Below are 25,419 nucleotides of genomic sequence, written 5' to 3' on the forward strand. Positions count from 1 at the left end.
GACTGTGAGGTCTATGTGTTTCAGGTGTTGTGTTCTGAGGTGGTGGTTGTTTGGGTGTCTGCTTTGGTGGCCTCTGCTGTTTTGGTAGATTTTTGATCAGAGCCTCCGAGTATGTCTTTGTGTGTTTATGTGTATGATTTGAGGTTGTGATGGTACTATGTGAGACTGGGTCTATAGTGTGTGTGGTAACCTTCTCCTCCCGACTGGTCTTGCCAGTCCTATGTTGAGAGAGCTCAGCCTCCAGTTTGGCCGTATAGTTGCATCTCGCATGTATTTGTGTTTTGTGGGAGGAGGAGAGGGTTGTCTGTGTACATGAGGCAATTGTAACATTGCCTCAATATTCCCAGGTTCACCAGCTGAGCAGGAGAGGACACTAGCAACTGATCCATCGACATGCTAGAAGGAATAGACAAAAAAACTTTAAAAAAGATTCCGGGGGACGTGGGTGACCGAGAAATGGGGGGTTGCCTTTTTGGGGTACTATCTATGACAAGAGTGCCGTATCAAGGTAATAAGTACTGTAGGAGCAAGTGCTAGGTTTAACAGTAGAGATGATCTTTTTAGTTATAGGATACGCTGATTAGATCAGTAGTATAGTTCGAGGAAGGTAGTTTTAAGGGAAAATTTGAAGAGTGGACTTTAGGTAGCCCGAATAGTTTAAACCTGCTTAACCGGAGCTGCCCTAGTGTGCAACAGTGGCAACTCCGCGCTAAATCGCGCTAATTCGTGCTAAAGCGAGCTAAAACGCGCTTTATAGCAGCGGGCTGGAAAAGACAGGAAATGACCCAAAATGGCCAATAGACTACAAGTTACTGCCTTAAACCACTCCTCTAAGGACAAACAGGCAGCTCAGTACTCCCCACTCTCACTGGTGAGTAAAGAAACTTCCCCCTGACCAAACAAGGAAAATGGAGAAACACAGGAACCAAGACAAAGCCCAGGGATCAGCAAAATCTGGTCTCTGGAACACTAGTTAGGAAAGTATGGAAAACAAGGATATTTTTTTGTTTTTTTCAAGTTTTTTACAGAAAAGCAGAAAACACAATAAATGCTATGATTTTCGACTAAATGCTATCAAAAGCTAGTACACTTGAGTGTATTAGCCTGTAGTTTAACTTTTAGGCAAAACTTAAACTAGCAAGTGCAGTAAACAGTTTTAGCTTATAAACACAGTAAAACAGTGCAAACTTTGATAAAACAAGCAGAAACAGTAGTCGAAAGGCACAAAAGTCGAAAAAGCCAAGAAAAATACTTAAAATCTGGAAAGGTAGTCTTTTCTGGTCTCTGCTGCTAGAGGAACACTGCTGGCCACCACGAGGAGCTGTGCTGAGTTCTCAATAGCTGGAAAAGCCCGCCAAAACGCGCTTTATAGCAGGGGCTGGAAAAGACAGGAAATGACCCAAAATGGCCAATAGACTACAAGTTACTGCCTTAAACCACTCCTCTAAGGACAAACAGGCAGCTCAGTACTCCCCACTCTCACTGGTGAGTAAAGAAACTTCCCCTGACCAAACAAGGAAAATGGAGAAACACAGGAACCAAGACAAAGCCCAGGGATCAGCAAAATCTGGTCTCTGGAACACTAGTTAGGAAAGTATGGAAAACAAGGATATTTTTTGTTTTTCAAGTTTTTACAGAAAAGCAGAAAACACAATAAATGCTATGATTTTCGACTAAATGCTATCAAAAGCTAGTACACTTGAGTGTATTAGCCTGTAGTTTAACTTTTAGGCAAAACTTAAACTAGCAAGTGCAGTAAACAGTTTTAGCTTATAAACACAGTAAAACAGTGCAAACTTTGATAAAACAAGCAGAAACAGTAGTCGAAAGGCACAAAAGTCGAAAAAGCCAAGAAAAATACTTAAAATCTGGAAAGGTAGTCTTTTCTGGTCTCTGCTGCTAGAGGAACACTGCTGGCCACCACGAGGAGCTGTGCTGAGTTCTCAATAGCTGGAAAAGCCCGCCAAAACGCTTTATAGCAGGGGGCTGGAAAAGACAGGAAATTACCCAAAATGGCCAATAGACTACAAGTTACTGCCTTAAACCACTCCTCTAAGGACAAACAGGCAGCTCAGTACTCCCCACTCTCACTGGTGAGTAAAGAAACTTCCCCCTGACCAAACAAGGAAAATGGAGAAACAATTTCCAGTGCAATTGAGGAATCAGTTAAAATAGTTTGATGATTTCCATTTCATCTAGAAAGGGCCAACAAAAAGCAAGGAACCTACGTTTTGCTTAAGTTAGGTAGGTTATCATGTAGCGTCTGTCTCATGTAGTTTTCTACTATAATTCTGAGATAATCTTTAAACTTTAGGTAATGCTGTTGGCAGCATATTTTTATTAAATTAAAAGTGCAACAAAGGTTATGTTGTAGTCAGATTTATAATTTAGTTATGTTTTTAGTTTTTCATCTAGTGTAGTTTTAGATACGGCAGTTTTCTGCTAGTAATGCTGCTTTCCATTTGGCAGGTTAAGCTTGCGATTTTTTTTTTCTTTTTTTACTTTATTTGCATTTCTTTTCTACGTTTGCTGTATAGTCGTTTCTGTGTTTAATAGAGATATGCAGTGCTTTAAGAGCAGACTGTGTGCACATTTTTTGCTAGTGCATTATATGAATGATGTTTTTCTTTGTTGTTTGGTAGTCGTTGTGTTATAGAGACTAATGCTAAGAATTAGATAAAAGTTTACACACACACACACACACACACACACACACACACACACACACACACACACACACATGCAAGCACACATACCAGTGGGAAGAGATGAAGTCCAAATGCATTTATTTTTAAGAAGTAAATTAAATGATCCCAAATACCTTTTTCTACATTACCAATACTCTCTATGGATCACTTTCAATAGAATATGCAGAGAATCAGATAATAAGATAAATAGTGGGAAATGGCAATTCAAAAGAGCTGTCATATCAATAAGAAGGTTTTGCAAGCTCAAGCTTTGGACATCATCTAGGACAAAAGCATTAAAGGTGTGCATACTTCAGCTGAGACGTAAATCAAGAACCTCTGGATCATTGGAATGGACGGAACAAGGTATAACTGTATATGCTCTGTAGTGAACCCTGGTCCAGGGGCCAATCCATTTCCACGGTAAAAATGAATTAGCTAAAATGTAAATAAAATAACTAAATTCAATGTGTAGTTGTGCATCCTCTGTTTTCATTGGTCTGTTTGTGCGTGGATCTCCTATTTATGATGGAGGGATGAAGCTTCCAAACTATGGAAGGTTTCCATTTATTTCAATTGTTTAACAACAGGACCATGAGGTTGGTAATCTGAATGGTATGGGTGTGAGTTCTAGCTGAAGCGAGCACTTGACTTTTTCCAGAGGTTGTGCTTCTAAGTTTATATGAGCCCTGGATCATGGAGTTAGCTGATGCACTCTCTCTGTTCACTGTCTTTGTCTGCTAAATGGTTCTCTGATGTTTTATCAAAGGTACATTTGACTGAATCACGTATGGTTGTAAAAAAATTATTGAAAGTCCATTTCACTGAAAACTCTGAACGTCTAGAGAGATGGTATTTATGGTGTCATGTCTGAGAATGGGAGTTGTTAGGGTAGTAATTTAAAGATTTTTTCTGGATTGGTAATGCCCTTCATCAGTCTGTACTCCTAGATTCAGAGATGCTTGTGTTTGTGCATCATCACTGACCAACTGTGTGTCGTGTTTTCTGTATTCTCCATGGGTATGTGACCTTTAAATTTAGACTAGCTAATTAAGGGGATGTGGGTGGTAAAGCCCCACACCTAAGGGGTGCATGAGGCTTGTTCCCCAGCAAAAATGTTTTTTTTATGAACAAAGTGGCTTTTCAGTCAAATGTACTTTCAATAAATTTTTGGGTCTATGTCATAAGACTGAAAGTTTAAAAGACTAAAAAACAAAATATCTAAAACTCAAAATATCGAACATGGGAATTTACCCCTTTCCACTTTTGTGCAGTCTTGGAGTTGGTATATATAATTACCAGGGGATGTTTGGGGTGCAGGGGGGGGGATTTTTTCTAGCATTAAAATGCTTTTGATATTTTGAGTTTTAGATGTTTTGGTTTTCAGTCTTTTGAACTTTTGATCTTATGACATAGCTCCATATATATATATTCTCAAAACTTCAAACATCATATGGCCGAGACTATATAATCGAAGTTTTGAAACTTTGAAACTAAAATAATAATAAAAAAAATAAATAAAAAACAATTTTTTTTTTACGTTTTTGCAGGGATCAAGCCGCCTTGCAGCCCTGCTAATTAAATTTACCAACTGTGGGGAGCAAGCCTTCTGCAAACCTTAGGTGTGGGGCTTTACCACCTCCACCCCTGCCCACCCACTACAGTGAGGAGAATGGTCAATTTCCCATTCCGAGCTGTATGGTGATCTCCATTCAGAACATTCGAAGTTTCAAAACTTCAGTCATATGTTCTCGGCCATATGATGTTCGAAGTTTTGAAACTTCGGTAACCTGATAGGGACCCATTTAAATATCTATATATATACATGTATATATATATATATATATATATATATATATATATATATATATATATATATATATATATATACACATATATATGTGTGGGTCCACTATGTAATCCCAAAATACTGAAATCCCGAATTTCAGTATTTCGAAATGACATAGCTGAAAACACAAAATTCCAAAACCCGCAGAAGCATGAAATTCAAAATCCCGTAGCGCAGAGATGTTAAATTCGTTTTTCTGCTGGTGCGGTGTGTGAATGGATGGGGTGAAGATTAGGTAAGTATGTATGTGTAAGTGTGTTTGTTAGGGGCTTTAGTTTGTGCAAGTGTGTGTTGTGACTGTGATGTGTGTGTGTGTGAGGGACTCTAAAATGTGTGGGTTTGAGTTTCCTTTGTGTGTCTGTTTGTGCGATCTCGGAGTTAGAATATATAAGTAGGGGGGTGTGGGGGGTGCATCCCCCCACATGGGGGGTGCAGGGGCTTTCCCCCATTCTTATCTGTAGTGTAGGATTATATATTTGATTGTGGGGGGAATTTGTGTGTATGTGTATAAGTGTGTTGCATGTGTAGAATATGTTCGGGATTTTAAATTTCGCGGTTATGGAGTTTCGGGATTATTTATTGTAGTTGTGTTTTCGGCTATGTAATTTTGGAATACTGAAATTCGGGATTTCAGTATTTCAGGATTAAATAGCGGACCCATATCTGTATATAGATATATATATATATATATATATATATATATATATATATATATATATATATATATATATATATATATATATATATATATATATATATATATATATCTATCTATATCTATATATATATATATATATATATCTATATATATCTATATATATATATATATATATATATATATATATAGGTGGTTTACTATCAAAATCTCAACATTAAAAACAAAAAATGTATTTAATGAAGAAAAACAATGTTGAATTCATGCATACTAATGAGATGTAAATGTTGAATCTGACAGACAAATTCATCAGATTCGACATTTACATCAAATATCGAATGGAATGTCCATATAGGAGCTAAGGTAAGTCTAGGTCCAATGCTGGAATTCACTGTTTTGAAGGGGGGCAAGCCCCCCTCCACCTCCCTACATCCCCTGCTAACTATATATTCCAACTCTGAGACAGCACTACAGTGAGGAAAGAGATGAATTTCTCAATCCACACTGTACTGCGATCTCTACTCATAACATCGAGCTCCTATCAGCGAATGCACAGTGACATTTGCTGATAAGGACTCTCGCTCAATTAACGTTCAGCAACATGGAAATCGGCCAATGGCTGTTCAACATTCCCATATTTGCCAAACATTAAACCTGTATATATACATATATATATATATATATATATATATATATATATATATATATATATATAATGCACACAAGCACACACAGAACTCCTGTATCTAAAACTCTAAAACCAGCCCTGTGCATTATGTTACTAAAAGCCCTTTCCCCTAATAGTACCATTCCCCAGAACACGCACAACACCAAACATGCACAGTAATGAATGCACCTCCTTACCTATCCCTTACTCTAACTCCAGCCCATGAACACCAACTGCTATAACTCAGTTTTGCACATTTTCACAGCAATTAGTTTTTCAGTCAAAAATTTATTTTCCTGCTAACTTCTACTTAACTACACTATATTAAACTTTTGTTTGACCATATGTGATTCACCTGAATGAAAATTCAGTCATTTTACAGTCTTTATACTATTTTAGTGCTGTACTCCTAAACTTTGACTAGGGTCTGTGTTTCTAACCGTTGTAACACACACACACACACACACACACACACACACACACACACACGCACACGCACACGCACACGCGCACGCACACACACACGCACACACCCAAGACCCTACACAGGTGTCCATCTCTACTGTACGTACTCATGTAAGTATGCTTATGATCACATGTGTTTACATATTATTGGAGTCTCCTACCTGTTGTCATCATCCTGGTGACAGCACTGTCCATTTAGCCTCATAAAATCTGTCATTAATCAGAATACCTTGCCCGTTACCTATCTTTTAAGCAAAGATCACTATGCTCTATTTAATTTAACTCCAAACCTGCAGTTTGGAATGTGATATTTACTTTGACAAACCTCTCAGTATAGATTACAGCATCCAGCTCAACAGCAGCAAAAGATCCCGAGTAAGTTCCCCATGTATCCTGGTAGTGAATGGTGTTCTCACTTTCCTTTCCCAGGTTATCTTACCTGTCAGATATAATTTTTTTCCCATGCTGATGCATAAATTCAGAATGTTGTTTGTTCTTCTGTCCCCTTCTCCCACACTGCCAGAAAAGTGATGTGGTCATCATATCAGTAATGTACCAAGCTTTTTAATTTATTGCATACCTTCCCTTCCTCTTTTGCCTGTTTATTTAATTTATTACATTGGTTAATTAGACTAGGTTTACTGTGCCTAATTTAAGGCTGATTTTCTGCAGTGGCCCCAGGAGAAAATCTTCAAGAGTTAGAAAACCTTCTCAGCAAAACAGTTCAACAAAATGAAACAGTAACTCTGATGTTGTCAATTTTCATTCATTCCTCAACCATTGGGTTCAGATCCGATCCTCAGATCTGACTCAACTTATTCTATAGCTTGTGGCCAACTGAAACTCTTGAGCTCCTCCCTACCCATAATGCACCAAACCCTTACATGCCTCAGATCTCGTTTGCTGGTTTTGCATATAGACATGGTCAGCTTTGCTCTCAAGCATATTTAGATAAATTTTAAGAATAAATTCTACTTAGCACCAAAACACACCCTCTCTCTCTCTCTCTCTATATATATATATATATATATATATATATATATATATATATATATATATATATATATATATATATATATATATATATATATATATTTATATATATATATATATATATATATATATATGTATATATATATATGTATATATATATATATATATATATATATATATATATATATATATACTTGTGTATTCTTACTTACCATTGCTGGTAATTTTTTTCCCTTTGTATATTCTTTAGTACTATTGTTGGTACTTATTTGCCCGGTTTCTGTTTTTTTCTCCTTAATCAAAACAAAACAAAACAAAAAAAACATATTTATATTTTCTTCTTCTCCTTTTAGTTAAAATTTCTGAGAGCAGATTTAAGAAATATAAAACTGCAGCCATAAGCTGCCTTATTCTGATGCCCATGACCTTTGTGGGCCCAGAGCATCTTAATATTGATAGTGAGATATGTACGAGTTTTAATCTGTGTGCTTTAGTAAATAGACAAAACAAATTGATATTAAAAGGGTTGCGTCTGACCTCTTTTTCAGAAGCCATATCTGGGGCTCAACCTCTCAAAACATCTGCTAAGGATGCTCCTACAACTTCCCCAAAGAAGTCGGGTTCTTCCACTGCATCTTCCAGGGAACCTGCTCTCAAGAAAGCCAGATCAGATCCGAAGCCGTCTGGCTCCAAGATGTCTTCTACACCTTTGGAACAGAGTTCTTCAGCTATGAAGTTTCTTCCTCTGGTCCGATACTCTCTGACAATTGATCCAGTTCCTTCAAGACTCCTGTCTCCCTTTCTTGTTCTTCCAGGAGTCTCATTGAAGCCAATGTGGATAAAACAATGAGGAAGTTTCTCTCAGTGCAAATAGAAATGGGTATTCTCCCGGCTTTGACATAAGATCAGGAAACCTTAGATAGATCTACCCCTCTTTCTCCAATCTAGCTTCATTTTGGAATCCTTGGATCTGAGTTTGCTGAGACCATCTGTTTCAGCTCCAGGAGTACTGGTGTCCTCTGATCCGAAGGTTTCTCTGAGTACACCAGCTCTTGAAGATGTAGTGTCCCAGTCAGATGTAAGGTGTTGGAGTTGACTGCAAAGTTTTTGAGCCATCTTTGCCCCACAGAGCCTTGTCCCTGGACAGCTTGGCTCTGGCCTCTGCCTTGGGTGGATTGCCTTCAGGGCAGATGGAGCAGGTGGGACAGAAGCATGGCTTCTCGGTTCCATCAGCTTCCTTCTCCCCATCTGCCTTTGAGGTAGTGGAGAGAGTGTTCTCTGCTTCAGCAGGACAGAGGGTCTCTCCCCCCTTGGATCTACCTTCTACCCATGTGTCTGTGCACCAAGAGCCTCAATATTCTACTCCACAGGGACAGCCAGTCCAAACCCTCCAGACTACCCCAAAGGGCACTACCTTGTCTTCTGCCACTTCCCTGGAATATCCTACTGAGGAAGTACCCCAAAAAAAAAGTGCAAAAGGAGGCACTTAAATTCTCCTCAGGAATCTGTCATGGAAGATAAAGATTTTGATGAAGGGGAAGGGCCCCCAAGATCAACACCCAAAGATGCTTAATTTGGAGACATTCTGGATATCCTTAAGCTATGGGGTGATTGGTCCTCCCAAAATCCTTCCCTGAAGGAACTGGTGTTTCTGGAGGCATTTGGAACTGGGCTGTCTACTTCCTGGATAACTTGGCCCACTGATGAGCTCATTGATTTGATCTCTCAGTGGGCATGGAAGGAACCTGATATTGTTGAACCATACCCAAGAGACCAGACCGAATTCTGGCACCTCATACAGGAAAGGAACACAGGAGCAAAGAAGTGCCTGTAGATGCTATGGTCATGGCGATGGCACAAAAAAGGAATTTATGGAGAAAAGTACCAGTGTCCATCCCTCTAATAGAAATTCCAGGACTTTGAGCAGGTTCACAAAAAATGTCTATACTTCAGCGACCTTTGCCATTAGGTCAATGAATTATCTGGCACATTTTACAAGGTTGCAAAGAGATTTGATTAAGGAATTGTCAAATACTCTTTCAGGGTCCACTACTGCAGAGGCTCAAGCTACAGTAGCCTCACAGTTGGCAACTCTTCAATACATCTCTAACTTGTCCATGAGGCTCAACTTTCATGTTGCTAAGGGTACATCAAGGGCAGTGTGTTCAGACATCTCATTAACGAGACATGCCTGGATGCACTTGTGTGATTTTGTGGAGCCCTATAATTCTTCTTTAATCAGTGCTCCCTTTGACAAATCTTCCTTGTTTGGCCCAAAGGTGAAGGACACACTCTCCAGGTGTGAGGAGGATGGAAAGACTCTCTCTGCTGTAGCAGTACATTTTTTGACCACCTCAAGCATCTTTTCGATGAACCAATGTGAGGGAGAAAGATGTGGTTCAAAAGATCTCAGTGTCCTTTCCATGATCCTTGTGGAGATGGTTCCCACAGGGACAAAAGGGAGAATGCTAATGGAAGACACTACCTGCGTGGCAGAGGTGGTCTGAAAAACCAAGGCTCTAGATATTCCTTTTCTGACAGACTGTACCAGCTCTCCTGAAAGGAGGACCGATTCTTCCCCTCTGGAGGCAATCGGGGGTCAACTCTTCCTGCACCAGAGAGCCTGCTAGAGGATTATTTCCAGAGGTTATATAATACCCTTTTCCCTTCCACCCCCAACTCTATGAAAAATTCCTGACATTCCACCCTTTCAGAGGAAAGAAGCAGCAATTCAAATACAGAAGCTGCTAGAAAAAAAAGAGTCATCTGAGAGGTCCCACCAGACCATAAAGGATCTGGAACTTACTCAAGATTCTTTTTAGTGCCAAAGAAATCAGGGGACTGGAGACCAATTTTGGATCTCAGCAACTTGAACAAGTCAGGTCAAAACTCAAAGTTTTGGATGGTGATGGTTCAGTCCATACTGTCTTTTCTAGGCAAGGATGATTGGAAGTGCTCGATAGACCTTCAAGACATATACCATCATATAAAAAGGAACAGGTGGTCTAGAAAGTTCTTATGCTTCCAGCTGGGGTCCAGTCATTACCAGTTCAGAGCTCTGCCCTTTGGTCTCAATACAGCCCCCATGGTGTTCACCAAATGCATGGAAATGGTGACAGCACACTTGAGACTGCAGGGGTTCCTGGTGTTTCTGTATTTAGATGACTGGCTCATTACCACTCAGACCAGGCATCTACTAATAATAGCAAGAAACCAGGTACTCCAAACTTGCTCCCTTCTGGGGATCACAGTAAACTACAATAAATCTCAGTTGCAACCATTACAAATACTGGAATGGATAGGAGCACATTTCAATACAGTATCTGCCACAGCCTCACATCCCCTAAACAGAGTTCAGTCTTTAATACTCCAGGTTGCGAAAATTATTCACAGCACCAAAATTTCAGCCCAGTTAATTCCTCAAACCTTGGGGTCAGTGTCAGTAGCCATAATTATTGTTCCTCTGGCAAGATATCATATGAGAATTCTTCAGTGGATGCTAGCAACCCAATGGTCAAATCTTTATCAGAGGATGTCGGTTCAAATAAGGTTCACACAGACATGCAAAAAGCACCTTTGGTGGTGGATAGGGTCAGACCAACCTTTGCAAGGCCGTCCATTCATCCCTCCTCAACTCAAAGCCATAGTGACCACAAACACTTCCCAGATTGAGTGGAGGGGCACTTCCTGAGGGAAACACTCCAAGGCACTTGGTCCCCGTTGGAGGCCAATTTGCATATAAATTTCCTGGAAATGAGAGCAGTGCTTTTAGTATTCCAAACTTTTCAAGATGATCTACCTCTGGGAACAATTGTGATCCAAATGGACAATATGTCAGTAGTTTGGTACATCAACAAACAAGGAGGAACCAGGTCTTATCCCTTGTGTCAAGAAACCTTCCGACTGTGGGCATCGACGATCTCATCCAACTGCTTTCTAACAGCAATGCACATTCTGTGGAAGTCCAGCATGATAGCAGACAAATTGAGCAAGTCCATTCTTCTACCTCACCAGTGGTCTCTCAACAAAAAAGTGACAGAGGGGATTTTCCATCATAGGGGCCAACCTTGCTGTGATCTTTTTGCATCTCCCCTAAACAACACATGCAGTAGCTTCTTTGCCCTAATCCCCCCCCCAAAGGAGAAATCACCAAGGGAAGCTCTGCTCCACAATTGGCCCTCTGGTCTTCTCTATGCTTATCTACCAACCCCATTGAGTCCCAAATTCTTACAGAAAGCTGCAGAGTTGAAGAACAAAGTCATCCTCATTGCACCTTACTTGCCTCAACAGTTTTAGTTCCTCTTTCTTTGGTCTCATCTGATTTACCCACCTTGGATTCTGGATCCAATTCCAGACCTCCTGTTTCAGCCAACAGGCATGATTCACCTGGATATATCAAACCTAAAGCTGACAGTATGGTTTCTCCACTTCCATTAATAGCCAGACAAAGTATGCTGCCATCACCTGTCCATCATATACTTTTGTCTTCCCATAAAGCTTCAACTAAAAAAAAATCTATGAGAATATGTGAAAGAGGTTTATTTGCTGGGCACATCAAAAACATATCAATTCTTTTTCAGTCCCTACACAAGGTGTACTACAGTTTTTGGCAGAAATTTTTAATGAAGGGGCTAGCTCCACTACCATCAATGTTCAATTAGTAGCAATCTCTAAATTTCATATAGGAGTTGACAGTTGTTCCCTAGCTTCCAATAAGATATGCAAGGCCTTTCTAAGATGTACTATTTTATTTAGATCACCTTATAGAGATGCTACTCCTCCATGGGATTTGAACCTTGTTCTGCAGACCTTAATCTATCCCCTCTTTGAACCAGCTGGAAAATGTGATCTTAAGTTTTTGACCTGGAAGACCTTATTTCTAGTGGCTATTATCTCTGCAAGGAGAATTTCAGAACTCCAGGATTTATCCTCTAAACCTCCTTACTTGATTTTCCATAAGGATAGGGTGACATTTAGAACCAAACCTTCCTTTTTCCCTAAGGTGGTGCCAGAGTTCAATATCAATCTGTTAACTTGCCTGTTTTCTTCCCCAAATTCAAAAACAAAGGCAAATGCATGTTGCATTTACTAGATGTTCGTAAACAGCTGCATTAGTACTTACACAGAACAAAAGCCATTAGAAAATCTGACCAATTATTTATATCACAAAAGTGACATTGGTGAGATGGATTATGGACTGCATAGCCTTCGTTAATAATAAATCAGGCATTCCATTACCAAACTTATTTTTATCCAACCATTCCATGGATGATATGTGCAGCTGCTACTTGGGCTAATGCTCATACTTTTATTACTCATTATAAATTGGATCTGGTGTCGAGGGGAAGAGCAGCATTTGGTTCAACCGTACTCAGTAATATCCTTCCTTAGAGTCCACTGTGGATATCAGGTAGCTGGGGACTCTCTCCTAATGATTGAGGAATAAATGCAAATTGGTAACATCAGATCAAGAAGTTATGTACTTACCATAATGTTTCATCTGTGTTGTCCATTTTCATTCTTTTTCAACTTCCCACCCACCAACACCCAACCTTTGTCATCTTAGACTTCTGGAAGAATAACATGCCATTCAGACACCACTGTGTCTTCTGTGGAGGTTCAGATACTGGTTTCCTTTGTTAGAAACATTATTCAAATAGTTACTAATTATGTCACTTAGGAAACAAGATTTGAGGATTGTTAGGGGTTGGTGCATTATGGGCACGGAGGAGCTTGAGAGTTTCAGTTGGCCATGAGCTATACTATTGGCTGAGTCAGATACAAGGATTGGATCAGAACCCAATAGTTGAGAAAGAATGCAAATGGACAACACAGATGAAACATTATGGCAAGTACATAACTTCTTTTTATATTTGCTTACGATTACAGTAGAGAAGTAGGTAAAATGTAGAGTCTGTGCACATCTACCAATGTAAAATAATTACTGTATAATAAATATCAAAAACTTAGTTGGTTTTAGTTAATACACCAAATCACAGTGTGTGAAAACACTAGTTGAAAATAAATATGAAATCAATTTTATTTACTTCAGTTTAGCTCTTTTGTCCTTTGACCAAGGACTTAAAAACTCTTAAATACACACTGTGCATAATTCAAAATTAACCTATTAGAATCTACATAATAACTTCTGCAGCGAGGCAACTAGCCCCCCCCCCCCCAACTAGTACCATGTAAAATGCATAACATGCATTAAAATAAGTAATTAAAAATTAATTCTTTGAAATATTGTTCCTAAAACTCTACTTATAAACCTTCATTTAAAAATAATATTAGATTTTGTTCTTATTGACTAGAAATGTTAAACCATATAATGAAATATATATAGGGGTCTACTTCAAATCATCAAAGTTGCAGAACATCATTCATAGATTCATAGGTTCATAAGATGATACTAGGCTATTGGCCCAAAGGCCTTTATAAGCCTAGTCATGAATTTCACCCATGTTCCCACAAAGTCAGCACCTGTTTCCCCTGTCCAGCAGGGACACAGGTGGGATCCCAGGTGTGTATTTTCTGTTTCCCATCCAGTCATCCAGGTTCCTCTTAAAGAGGGCTAGAGAGGTACTCTGCTTAATATGGAGAATGAGTATATTCCATGGACAGGTATTCTCTGGGACACAAATTTATCCCACCAACAAGTTCTATTAATATCACAGACCAGGTTTAGGCCTTGCGTGTGGTTTGCCTAAGTGAATTTTGACTTATGGATACACACCAACTCCATCAAGGCTGTGTCTGACATGGCCTTGTATGCCAGACACAGGTCACCTCTGAGCAGTCTGTACGAGACTGAGTAGAGGGACAGGGCTTTTAGCCTATCTGTATAGGACAGGTGTTTGAGACCCTGGATTTTTCTGGTCAGGAACCTTTGTGGTCTCTCCAGCTGCTGCATGGGCTTAGCAAGGTAGATGCCGTAGGGGCCATTGTACTCAATAATGGGTCTGATAAGGGAGGGCTACATGGATGCTATGACCTCCCTGTTCCTGAATGAAATATCCTTACTTATGAGGTGGGCCATGTAGAAAGCCTTCCGTACAATGGAGGCAATGTGGTAGTCAAAAGTCAGGTTGCTATCAACCCGGGTGCCCATGTCCATCACGACTTCTTGTGTGCTCAGTACATTGTTATTAATGTGATAATTAGTGGGGATGCCATTCTCCCCAAAGGGTATAATGATGCATTTCTTGGCATTCAGTTTGAGGCCATGCTCCTGGTACCAATCATTAGTTTGGGTAAGGCCCTCTTGGAGAATGTTCACATCACTAGGGAATTTAAGAAAGTACCCAGCTTGCAGTCATCTGCAAACTTGGTCAACCACAGACCACTGGTTTTGGCTTGCACCTCAGAAAAGTATATCCCAAACAGTAGAGGCCTCAAGACCAATCCTTGGGGTACACTGCTTGTTACGGGTCTACTACTAGAGGTGGCTTCCCCTATTTTGACTGAGTGGGTTCTATCAGTGAGCCAGTTTGATACCCATCTGCTAACATATAAGTTGATGCCTAGCTGGGAGAGTTTATCTATTATGCCCGAGTGGGGAATAGTGTCCTGTTTTGAAGAAGTTGACCAAGTTTAATAGGCATGATCTCCCTTTGACAAAACAAAACTGTGTGGGGTCAAGAGTGTGCAGGCTGCCAATGTCCTTGTTTATAAGGTCCATGATAATGCATTCCATGCCCTTGCAGATCAGGCTAGTTAGGTTGATGGTGCTATAATTGCCTGGAACAGTGGGTACTCCACCTTTGTGTAGAATGATGACAGTGGCTGTCCTTCATTCAGCTGGGATGAAGCCAGTGCTCAGGCTTTGGATGAATAGGGTGCCTAATAGAGGGGAGATCTCATGCCTGCGTTCATGTAGGATGCAGCCAGGGATGTTGTTGGGTCCCATGGAAACTGCATTTTTTGCCTATGAGAATGAATTAAAGATCTTTTCCCTGGTGATGAAGGGAGAGGGGCAGGTGCTGAGGATGTCCTGGTTTACTGATGGGGGGGGCAGGGGGGTGACATTATCACTGAACCTGTCTGCCAGCAGGTTGGCTATATCTACAGCATTTTTGTATTTGGTGTCCTTCACCAACAGTTCAGACAGGTTTGAGATTGCGGACATATGTGAAGAAGGCCTTGTAATTGTCCTTAGTGGATGTGGCCAATTTGGACTTGAAGTTAGCCTTAGAGGATTTCACCAGTGACCTTATTTGCTTGTTCAGACAAAGGAGAGATTGCTTCCAACTTGCCACCTGCTCTTTCTTGATTCTGGACAGCAATTTTTTTTCCTTTTATTATAGAGTTTATTGCTGCTGTCCACCAGACAGGTTTACTCTTCCTTGAGGAAGATGATTTGGTCTTGTCAGGTATTGTTTAGTCCATGGAGCTATGTAGATGCTCATATAGTTTTTTGGTATAGGCTTGGACATTTTTAGTGCTAGTTCCAGCTGAAGCTCACTTGGTCAAAGACCAGATGATCGAAGTTCTGCAATATCGAATTATCTGAATGGAGAAATGGAGATTGCTGGACAGAAAGGAATGGGAAATATACCTTTTTCCTCACTGTAGTGTCATCTCAGAGTTGGTATATTTAAGTAGCAGGGGGTGTAGGGGGGCTTGCCCCCCTGCAGAAATGTAAAAACAGACTTGCTTCTTTTAAATTTTTTTATTTAATGTTTGATGTAGAACTTCGATCATATGGGCTTTGACACTATGATGTTCACTGTTCTTCAACTTTGATGAAGTAGACCCATATATACAGAAATGTGAGTTGTTAATCAAAGGCTGCAAGTCCTAGCATGTACTTCAACAGTAATATGGTACTGGATACCCTCCATATAATTTAGCAGATTGTAATCATAAAAAACACTTTTTAAGGAATAATGGTCATTTAGAGCAGGTCCTACAGTTGCGTTCAGCCTTAGTTGCTATAGCAGTTTGCTATATTCTATTCAGGATTCTCAAGGCCCCACTTTCAGATCTTTCAAAATATTATCCACTACCATAAATTTATGTTGAAGTTTTAATACCATCACACTTAAATAAGTGTCTGAATAAAGCATTATTCATATATTTGTAGATATCGTAATGATGTTCATAGATCTTTTTTTCTCAGGGGGTGCTCAGTTTTACCTATATAGAAAGAATTACACCTTTGGCATAAGGCAGCATAGACCACACCCATAGTCCCACAATTAATTGTGCAACTTGGTCTTAAGAATTTGTTTCCTTTGTAACTGATAGGTACCATTATGCCTTCGCATACGTAGTGGCATTACTTGCCATCCCCCACATCTCATGGTACCAAACTGTTGGTAACCACCTGCACGGTCTCTTGTGATGTCTCCCTTCTTAAATATGTGTTTAAAGTTCTAAGCCATTTTGTAAATAAATAATGAATCATCACCCACAGTTGCTGCTAATTCATTGTCAGCTTTAAAGATATGCCAGTTTCTCCTAATCATGTCCTTTATTATGTTTGACTTATTCCCACACGTTAAAGCCAGTACTGTTGTAAAGCTAATGGGGTCTTGTACCTCTTGGCTAACTATTTTAAAGATGTTCTTAGTCTCATTATCCAGTAAGGGTCAAAACTTATTCTCCCTTTCCATTGTTACTGCTGCAGGTTGATTATTGGTATTGTTTAAGTATTTAGAATCCCTTTCAAACTGTGGAGTATTTGTTCAGTTGTCCAGTAAGGATAGAAAGTAGAAGTGGTGGCTACAGGAGAAACAGGGTGATGATGAGAGAGAGGGAGATTGTGATGAGCAAGGAAGGAGAGGTGTGTAGAGATGCAAAAAATGTTTGTTTTAAGTAGATATAACTACAAGGTAGAGATACGCATAAGCATGTTGTGTAATATAATGGATCTAAATTTTCTAACTATTACTGCGTTATAGTTCATGTCTATCGAGAAGACCAGCTTTATTTGTAGGGTAGATGTAAAAGGTTTAGCGCTGGTCTTTGTTCTGATTAATGTTGGACAAGTACTACATTTTTAACAGCATGACTGTGTAAAATGATGAGATTGTGTCATTTGTCGATAGACAATAGATGTTTTTGTTGAGATATTAGTGGTCTTGTGATGTTGTACAGTTGGATGAATTTTTGTATAACTGAGTACATGTTTGGATTTTGAAGTATATGACAGAAGATCTTAAGCATGTGTAGGTAAGGTTATTTTGTAAGTCATGCCGGTCCAAATCTATGTACAGCATTAACAACCATGGGTTCTGATGGGATCTTTAGCTGCTTAGCTTGCTATTTTATTGTGTGCTTGCTGAAAGCTATGGATGGATTTTTAATAGGTGTACTAGAATTGTAGAAGCATAGAGAAGGGAAGGAAACACGACTTCTATGGATACATTTTGTAAAGCATATTCAATTAAGTAGGATTTTGTTGTGTATAGAATTCTGTTTTTATTGATATATAGTCGACATAGATCAGACTTTAGTGTTTGCTCAGTAAAACCACAGGTAGATTGACAGGAAACACCTGCTCATTAATGCTCTTTATTACTGGGAAGCTTTTCCAAAGTGTTAGTATGAGGTGGTAGAGGTGTGGATTTATTTTATTATTTATTTATTTATTTGCAGTTGGTTTACCAGGATAGTCCATTGGGCCAAATGAACCCATTTTCAATGGAGTCCTGGGGAGAAAAGCTCCAAATAAGGTTACAGTAGGATTTACATCCATATTACAATAATTACAAGAATTTTACAAATATAGTATACAATATGTGGTAGACAGAGTACTGTTTACATTACAGTTAGAGCAAACACTTTTAGGAAGAACAACTGGTGGTAAACATTTTAGATGATACAGGCTAGAGAAGGTAAGCATTTCAATTTAGAAAGTAAGAAACAATTGCAACAGAGCAGACAATGTAATGTACAAACATTTTTTTTTTTTTTTTTTTTTTTTTCTAGGAGGAAAATGGAACGTGTCAAGTCAGTATGGATGTCATCAGTAATAGTTTATTTTCTTTTTCTTTTCTTTTTGGCATTTAGCATTAACTTAGAGTCTTTTAACCATTACTCAATGTTGTTAAGGAGCTGTTATGTAGAGGACTGGGTGGCACAGTAGAGCAGTGAACAGGGTTGGCACCTCACAGCAAAAGGTTTTCCGGTTTGATTAGCAGTTGGGTTATCTCCTGTGCAAAGTCTGCGTGTCCTCCCAGTGTTTGTGTGGGTTTCCTCTGGGTGCTCCAGTTTCCTCCCATATTCCAAAGGCTTGCAATAGGTGAATTGGCCATATGTGTGAGTCTGTGTGCAAGTGTGTGGCATGGAAGAAAAGCCACAGTAAGGATAGCCACCTGATGGTGTGAACATTTGCTCTTGATGATTGTCTCTATTGAAGTGACACCCCAACCCCATGTGGAAAAATGGGAAAAGGGGCTGTGGATAAATAGATGGATGAGGCAGACTGACTGTGCTGCTTGTGTGTATAACAGTAATATCATCAGCAAATCACATTAGAAAATATTTGGGAATGCTTTAGTGCGTATCATCAGAAAATATTTTGTACAGAAGTGGGCAAGGTATGGATGCATTTTAGAGACATCCACTATGAATTGGTTAAAGAACGACAATGCATGCTGCTGCTTAACCTGTCATCTGTTGTTTAGGTAAATGCATGACTCGCATATGAGTTCATTGCTGACGTGTCGATTAGCAAGCCTAGTAAAATACAAATGATGTGTTGCTGTGCTGAATGCTTTGTACAAGTCTAAAATAGTGTATTACTAGTTTGCCATGATTTATTTTGTTCATTTATCATGTTTTGGAAAGATAGTACTTTCTTTCAATACTAGACCTTAAGCAGAAGCTGCACTGAGTGGGTGACAGTAGGTTATTTAGTGGAAAATGTTTGAAATCTTTCTTGTGTATACATTTCTCTAAGATCTATGAGAAAAAGTATAACAATGGGTCTGAAGTTTGCAATCTTAACTTAGGTTCCAATTTTTTGTACATATTTGTCAGCTATTGATCTGTTTATAAGAATAGCAGAAGAGGATATAATGGTAATGGCTGCTGTTTGTAAGTATTCACCTGGCAGGCTTTATTTGAAACAGATTTTTTTTTGTCTTGTACAGATACTGTGTGTAGAGAAACATTACCGAAGGTATGATTATTGATAGTAACTCTAGCTAAGGAGTTGTTTTGAGAAGTTTTGATTTAGTTGACTCTATGGAGTGTGTAAACCTGTGGTATAGTCTTTTTCATTTGGGAGTGGATTTAGTTGTGTTTTTTAACCTGGACTTATTAGACAACGCTGTTCCAGAATTGTTTTAGATTATATTTGTTACTGGATTTCAAATAAGTAAATAACATTTTGTATCTTTACATGCAATCTTTTTATCGTGTTTCTAAGAGTTTTGTAGTCTTGGAGGCTGAAAAGTATTGAGACTTTTCCAGTTATTCTATGCAGTGTCTATTAAGTTCATTTTTTATTCTAAGACTCTCCCCATGCTGGTATGGTGGAATTCCTGTACACTGCCTATGTTCATAACGTGCATAACTGGACGGTTCAACACATGCACCTTGACAGCATTGTAACATCCATCCGTTTTGCTGTACCATGATGCTTCATGTTTATCCATACCAGCCCCTACTTCCCTATCATAAATAGCTCACAAAGGTACTCCCTGATAAGATGTTAACATTCTGAAGAACGTCTGGCAAGCATTCCAAGTAGTGGACTTTATTCATGAATCCAAACCCAGAATTTATTCTACTACTTCTCTGTATGCCAATGTACATTATATTTCTACATATAAATGTCATATTCTCTGTTTGCAGTAAATGTTGTACTATACACCCTGTACTAGCTTGCTGGAACTGTGGCTTTATGTTCATATGACCTATCTTAATTTGCAGCCTACACTGTTCTTTTATAGTGATATGTTAAATATTATAAACTCATTTTAAAGATTTCTGAAGATCTTTGCATTATATACTGAAGTTGTGTGACCATAATACATTTATATATTTAGTTATGCAATGCAGAGCCACTATTTACATTGACTCCAAATCTGCTGCGTTAAAAATAATATACTCTGTAATGTGTCTATTTATGAAAGACGTTTGCAAGCTTTCTGTTTTATGATTATTGATATCAGATTAGAAGTACAAAACAAAAGTTTTAGAATTTTTGAAAGGACAGCTAGTGCATATGATTAAACGTTAATTAGAGTGGACTGTTAGATCATTGTTTTTGTATTAATATTACACAGCGGATTCTGGAAGTGGAAGCAATGCTTTATGATGCCCTGCAGCAGGAGGCGGGAGCCAAAATGTCAGAAATTCTCTCAGAAGAGGAAAGGGAGAAGCTGAACAATGCAGTGGAGCAATGGAAACGGCAGGTTATGAGTGAGCTTCGGGAGAGAGATGCCCAGATACTGCGAGAGAGAAAAGAGCTTGTTCACCACGCACAGCAGGTAGATATATGCTAACTAAGCTAATGATGTGCAAAGTAATCCCTCATAAAAGTGAGCAAATTAAAAGATTATCTAATATAAACATCTAAATCTATAACAATCAATTGTATGAAAAGTAGCGGTTTGTGTAATTTGGACTGAATGATGAATTTTGTTGGTAAGAGTTAATGCAAAACTTTTCCTTATCGTTTTAGCCATATATTGTACCAAAGTGTCACAATTCTGTTTTGACAACTCCTTATTAATCTGCTTTAATAGAGTTATACAAATGTCTTGCAACTGGTTACTTGAAGCTCAAAAAATCCATGTCTTGTATATTGTGCAGCAACAATTTGTTAAACACCCATTTGTAGCACTAATTTGTGCATGATACTCACCCATTATAATAAACTTAGTAGGCCTCCTTTTCAGTTACAATGTTGTACAATACAAATAAAAGCGGACGCACCTGAGGTGAATAGGTCATACGTTTCTCAAAAGCAGATTGCATTATTTATTGATTTTTTTTAATGATATATTAACATTATGCATACATCTTTCAGCAAATGGCAGCATGGCAGAATCTGCATTTATTTACAGATAAAACACATACAGATGCGTATTTTTTGTGGCTAAACATTTTAAATTTATCACTCACATACAAAAAAAACTATCAAGGTATTGTTCCGTATTACCATATTATATCAAAATGTCTATCAATATGGTAAGACAAATTCCAGCACTCATATATGTGACTCTGGGAATAGCAAGATTGAATGTGCAAAAATGGGGGGGGGGGTTGCATAATTGTAAGTCCAACATTGCTGTGTGTCAGAATACTCCCTTTTGTCCATGGTATGTCAAACTCAGAGTGAAGATATATGTAAGTAGCATGAGTGTTGGTGGTGGTGTAGTCCTCACCATTGGAGGTCCCCCTGTAAAAAAATATACTTTAAAGAAATTTATCAATTGTTGATATTCACTGTTCAGCAGCAGTTTTAAAATCCAAGATTAAGTAAAAGAAGTAATGGGTGTACAAGATAATTTTGTCCCCTGAAAATATAACTTTAAAGAAGAACAGAAATTGTCAACATTTGCTGTTCTCTTTTAGTTTTGCTGCTTTATTTTCATAATTCTAGGACTCACAATTATGGGTCTCAGAATTATGATAAGGGGATCCTTCTATGGAAGTAGGGTAGAGCAGGAAATAACTTATAGTCCAAGGCTCTTCTCATTTTGACAGATATTATATAGATGGTTGGTGGTTTACTATCAAAATCCCAAATGCAGATGCTCAGCAGATGGGATATCGGATGGCAGATGGTTGATTGCTGTGTTGCCAACTATCAGTAGTTCATATCACCAAATGCCACTGTGGATTCACTGATATGAAGTTGATCTAAGGGCTAGAGATGGTGGTACAGTACAGATTGGGACATTCATCCCTTTCCTCCCTGTAGTGCAATTTCTGAGTTGGAATATATAGCTAGCAGGGTATGTGGGGGGGAGCCCACCACAGGGGGTGCATAGGGGCTTTCCCACCTACAAAGGCATGATGTGAAGTGTAGGAGTTATACTTAGTTGAGCTCCTATGCAGACATCATGTTTTGTGTTCAGTGACGTTCTCGAATCTGCTGAATTCGTTCAGCAGATTCGACATTTTACCTAAGGGAAATCTGTGATTTGGCCTTTACGTTCGAGGTTCCAAATGGAACTTTGTAATGAGTTTCATCATTTTGATAGTAAACCATGGTTGTTTACTATCCAATAAAAGAGCATTCCTCCAATTGTGTTTGACATAGTAGACTGGAAGATGTCTACCTGACAACTAAGACTTTTCTGTGTGAAGGCAACGATCATTAAACTTCTTAGGTTCCAAGTCTCACATCATGTTGGCAGGACAGCATGATATAGTTTGTCATTTTATTATAGCCAGCAGAAATATAGGTACATATTTATGATGGTTATACATTTAACATATTTACTTTATAATCATCACCATCAGCCTCTCTTTTTTCTATTTTTTACAAGGAGTCAGGGTGTTGCATCGACTGTCACCAACTCTCTTGATTAACTGCCATTGTCCTACCTTTTGCATCAGTCTTGCCTGACAACCTGTGGTGCTCTGTCACACAATCCATCCATATCTGTGCTGGAGGTTCTCCTTTCCTTTTGCCCTCTTCCTGTCTCTCACAAATCTTCACCAAATCCATCTTCTCATTTCCTGCATGTGTCCAACAGGTAGTCTGGTCTCTATGACCTTCTCTGCAAATGAAACTCGTTCAGCTTCTTCTCAGATGAACTCACTCCTTTGTCTGTCCCACACTGTGCATCCTGACACCCATCTCAGGTACTTCATGTCCATCACCTCTGTCTTCCTCAGCTACTCTGCCTTCACAGTAGCACTGGTTGCACCACTGCTTTATATAGCTTTCTTTTCAATAAAAGTGTATAAATGTATAGATCCCTGATAATAGTTTATGTATGGAGAGCTCTATCACTACTTAAAGACTTCTCTACATATCAGACTCAAGCCCATAGAAAGCTGGTAAATGATACATCTTATACAAATACATCCTCCTTAGGCATATTTAGTTAATAACATCTATCTCCAAAAAGTCCTCCTTATTCAGTTACATCCCATTTAAGTATATTTATCTTCTATTTTTTGCCCTTCATAAGTGACATTTTTATTCACCACTCTTTATAATAATTTCTTCCCTGCTGACTTACTGTTGTTCATTTCTCACAGTTCTGTTCTCTTCCACATAACCTTGTTTTCCTGCTTGTCTTACAATCTTTTTAATGTGCTGTAGCTCCCCTTGTTCAGTGTTTTTTTTGTAGGTCCAGATCCTCTATCTTTCCCTTTTTTGCTCTATGCCATCATTTTTTTTACTCCAAATCCTTGCTGCCATACATCAGTCATATCAAAGTTTATTCATTCATAATAACAACCCTTTCTGCAACAACAAATGTCTTTTCCTACCTTTGAACTAATGGTTGCAATAAGAGAAAGCAACAGCCAAAAACTCCTTTTCTTTCCCTGAGTTGTCTTTTTTCTTCAGTCTTTGGCTTGACTTTCCTACCACAATCTTCATAATTCATTATGTCTACCCCTATGTGACCTAAAGTTAATCAACTTAATCACTTCCATGACAGAGACAGGTGTTATATTTTGTGCTTAATCTCCATACCTTTCCTTGATCTTTCAGATCATCTCTGTGAGAAAGGAGAAATGTGCCCTAGATACTACGCACACATCTTTACTTCATCTGACTTGATTACTGCTTGATTACTCAGTTCTCTGAGCAGATGATGGTACATCTCCTATCATCCTCTCGTGATCACTAGGTGGGAAAAAATTGGCTGCTGTACTCCTGTATTTTGGAGGGATGAACAGGTCAGTTAGGGTACAGTTTCTTGATGATCATCAAGGGATCAGGGGAATTTTAGGCATTCCTAAATGGGACCACTGTCAGATTCAAACCTACTCCCCGTCTCACCAAATAGACATATATATATACATTTTAAAAATCAGTCACTATTCAAAGGAAACTGTGATGCCTTATATTCAGCCTGGTGATGTTTTTATTAGAAGATAAAGATATCTTTGACATTATTATACTAAAATGTCAAGTTGTTAAAATCACCTGCCTTTCACTTATATCACTTTTCTACTATGTACCTACTTTGGTAAAAGATTAAAGTATCCTAACATGTCACCAAAAATTATATTGGATTTTACAAGTCTAACAGCTTAAACTACAGAATTCAAAAGTGAAACAATTTCCTATATCAGACTGAAACAGTTCAAATTAATGATAAAATACAAGCTTGATACTGTTACAACAAATTATGCAATAAAATTAAAACAAGATACAAAGTAAAGAACAATAAAACTGTATCAAATGAAGAGACCTCTGCCTCTTATATAAATCCTCAACAGACCCTCTCCTGTTAGACCTACTACACATTTGCAAGCCTAATGGTGGCATAAACATCAGCTCAAGAGACCTCAGTCTCTTTTGCAACATAACCAGAACATGAAGGTGGGACTGGTCTGTATGACTGAGAATTCTGCTTCTGTGGAACTGTCTTCCTTTCACTCCACTTAATGTGATTCTCTTATTTTAATCAAATGTATTGGCAACTACAAATTCACTCATGGTTTAGCACCCTTGTCTGCCATGGATAGGGGCAATATGTAAATGTTTCAGTATATCCTTGTTCTTGCCATCTCTGGGTTGCTTGTACAGAATGTAAGACAAGCCTTCTTAAGGTTCTTACAGATCAGTAGCCTAGTAACAAGGGCGCCCGCAGGCAGGTGCAAGGGGGTGCACTTGCACCCCCCTGGAATCGGCTAGATAATTTCAAAAAAAGTTTTTTTTTTTTTTGTTTTTTTTTACGTGCATTCTTCTTTAAGAAGAAAGAAGTCCGTGCTAACAGAAGTCACGCTGACATCATCGCTAAGTTTGTGAGCGGGAACTCACACAGACTGAAACGGAATAGCAATCGCTATGTTTGTGAGCGGGAACTCACACAGACTGAAACGGAATAGCAATCGCTATGTTTATGAGCGGGAACTCACACAGATTTGGTTTACAAGCAGGACCTGAAACGGAAAGAAGATGGGACACTGTCAGGTAGAGGTGTGTGTGTGTGTGTGTGTGTGTGTGTGT

General features: G+C 38.7%; 1 protein-coding gene across 1 annotated transcript in view; it reads left to right on the forward strand.

Moving 5' to 3' along the window:
- The window catches only part of JAKMIP3 (Janus kinase and microtubule interacting protein 3), a 1,929,353-nt gene that overhangs the window by 1,525,878 nt on the left and 378,056 nt on the right, over window positions 1-25,419 (forward strand). The window contains exon 21 of the mRNA XM_044056811.1: window positions 20,558-20,761. Within this exon, the coding sequence (XP_043912746.1) occupies window positions 20,558-20,761 (204 nt within the window). The remainder of the gene's footprint in view (window positions 1-20,557; window positions 20,762-25,419) is intronic.

Source organism: Protopterus annectens, chromosome 14.part0, assembly GCF_019279795.1.
Source record: "Protopterus annectens isolate FY-2018-M chromosome 14.part0, PAN1.0, whole genome shotgun sequence".
In the NCBI taxonomy this organism is placed as follows: Eukaryota; Metazoa; Chordata; order Ceratodontiformes; family Protopteridae; genus Protopterus; species Protopterus annectens.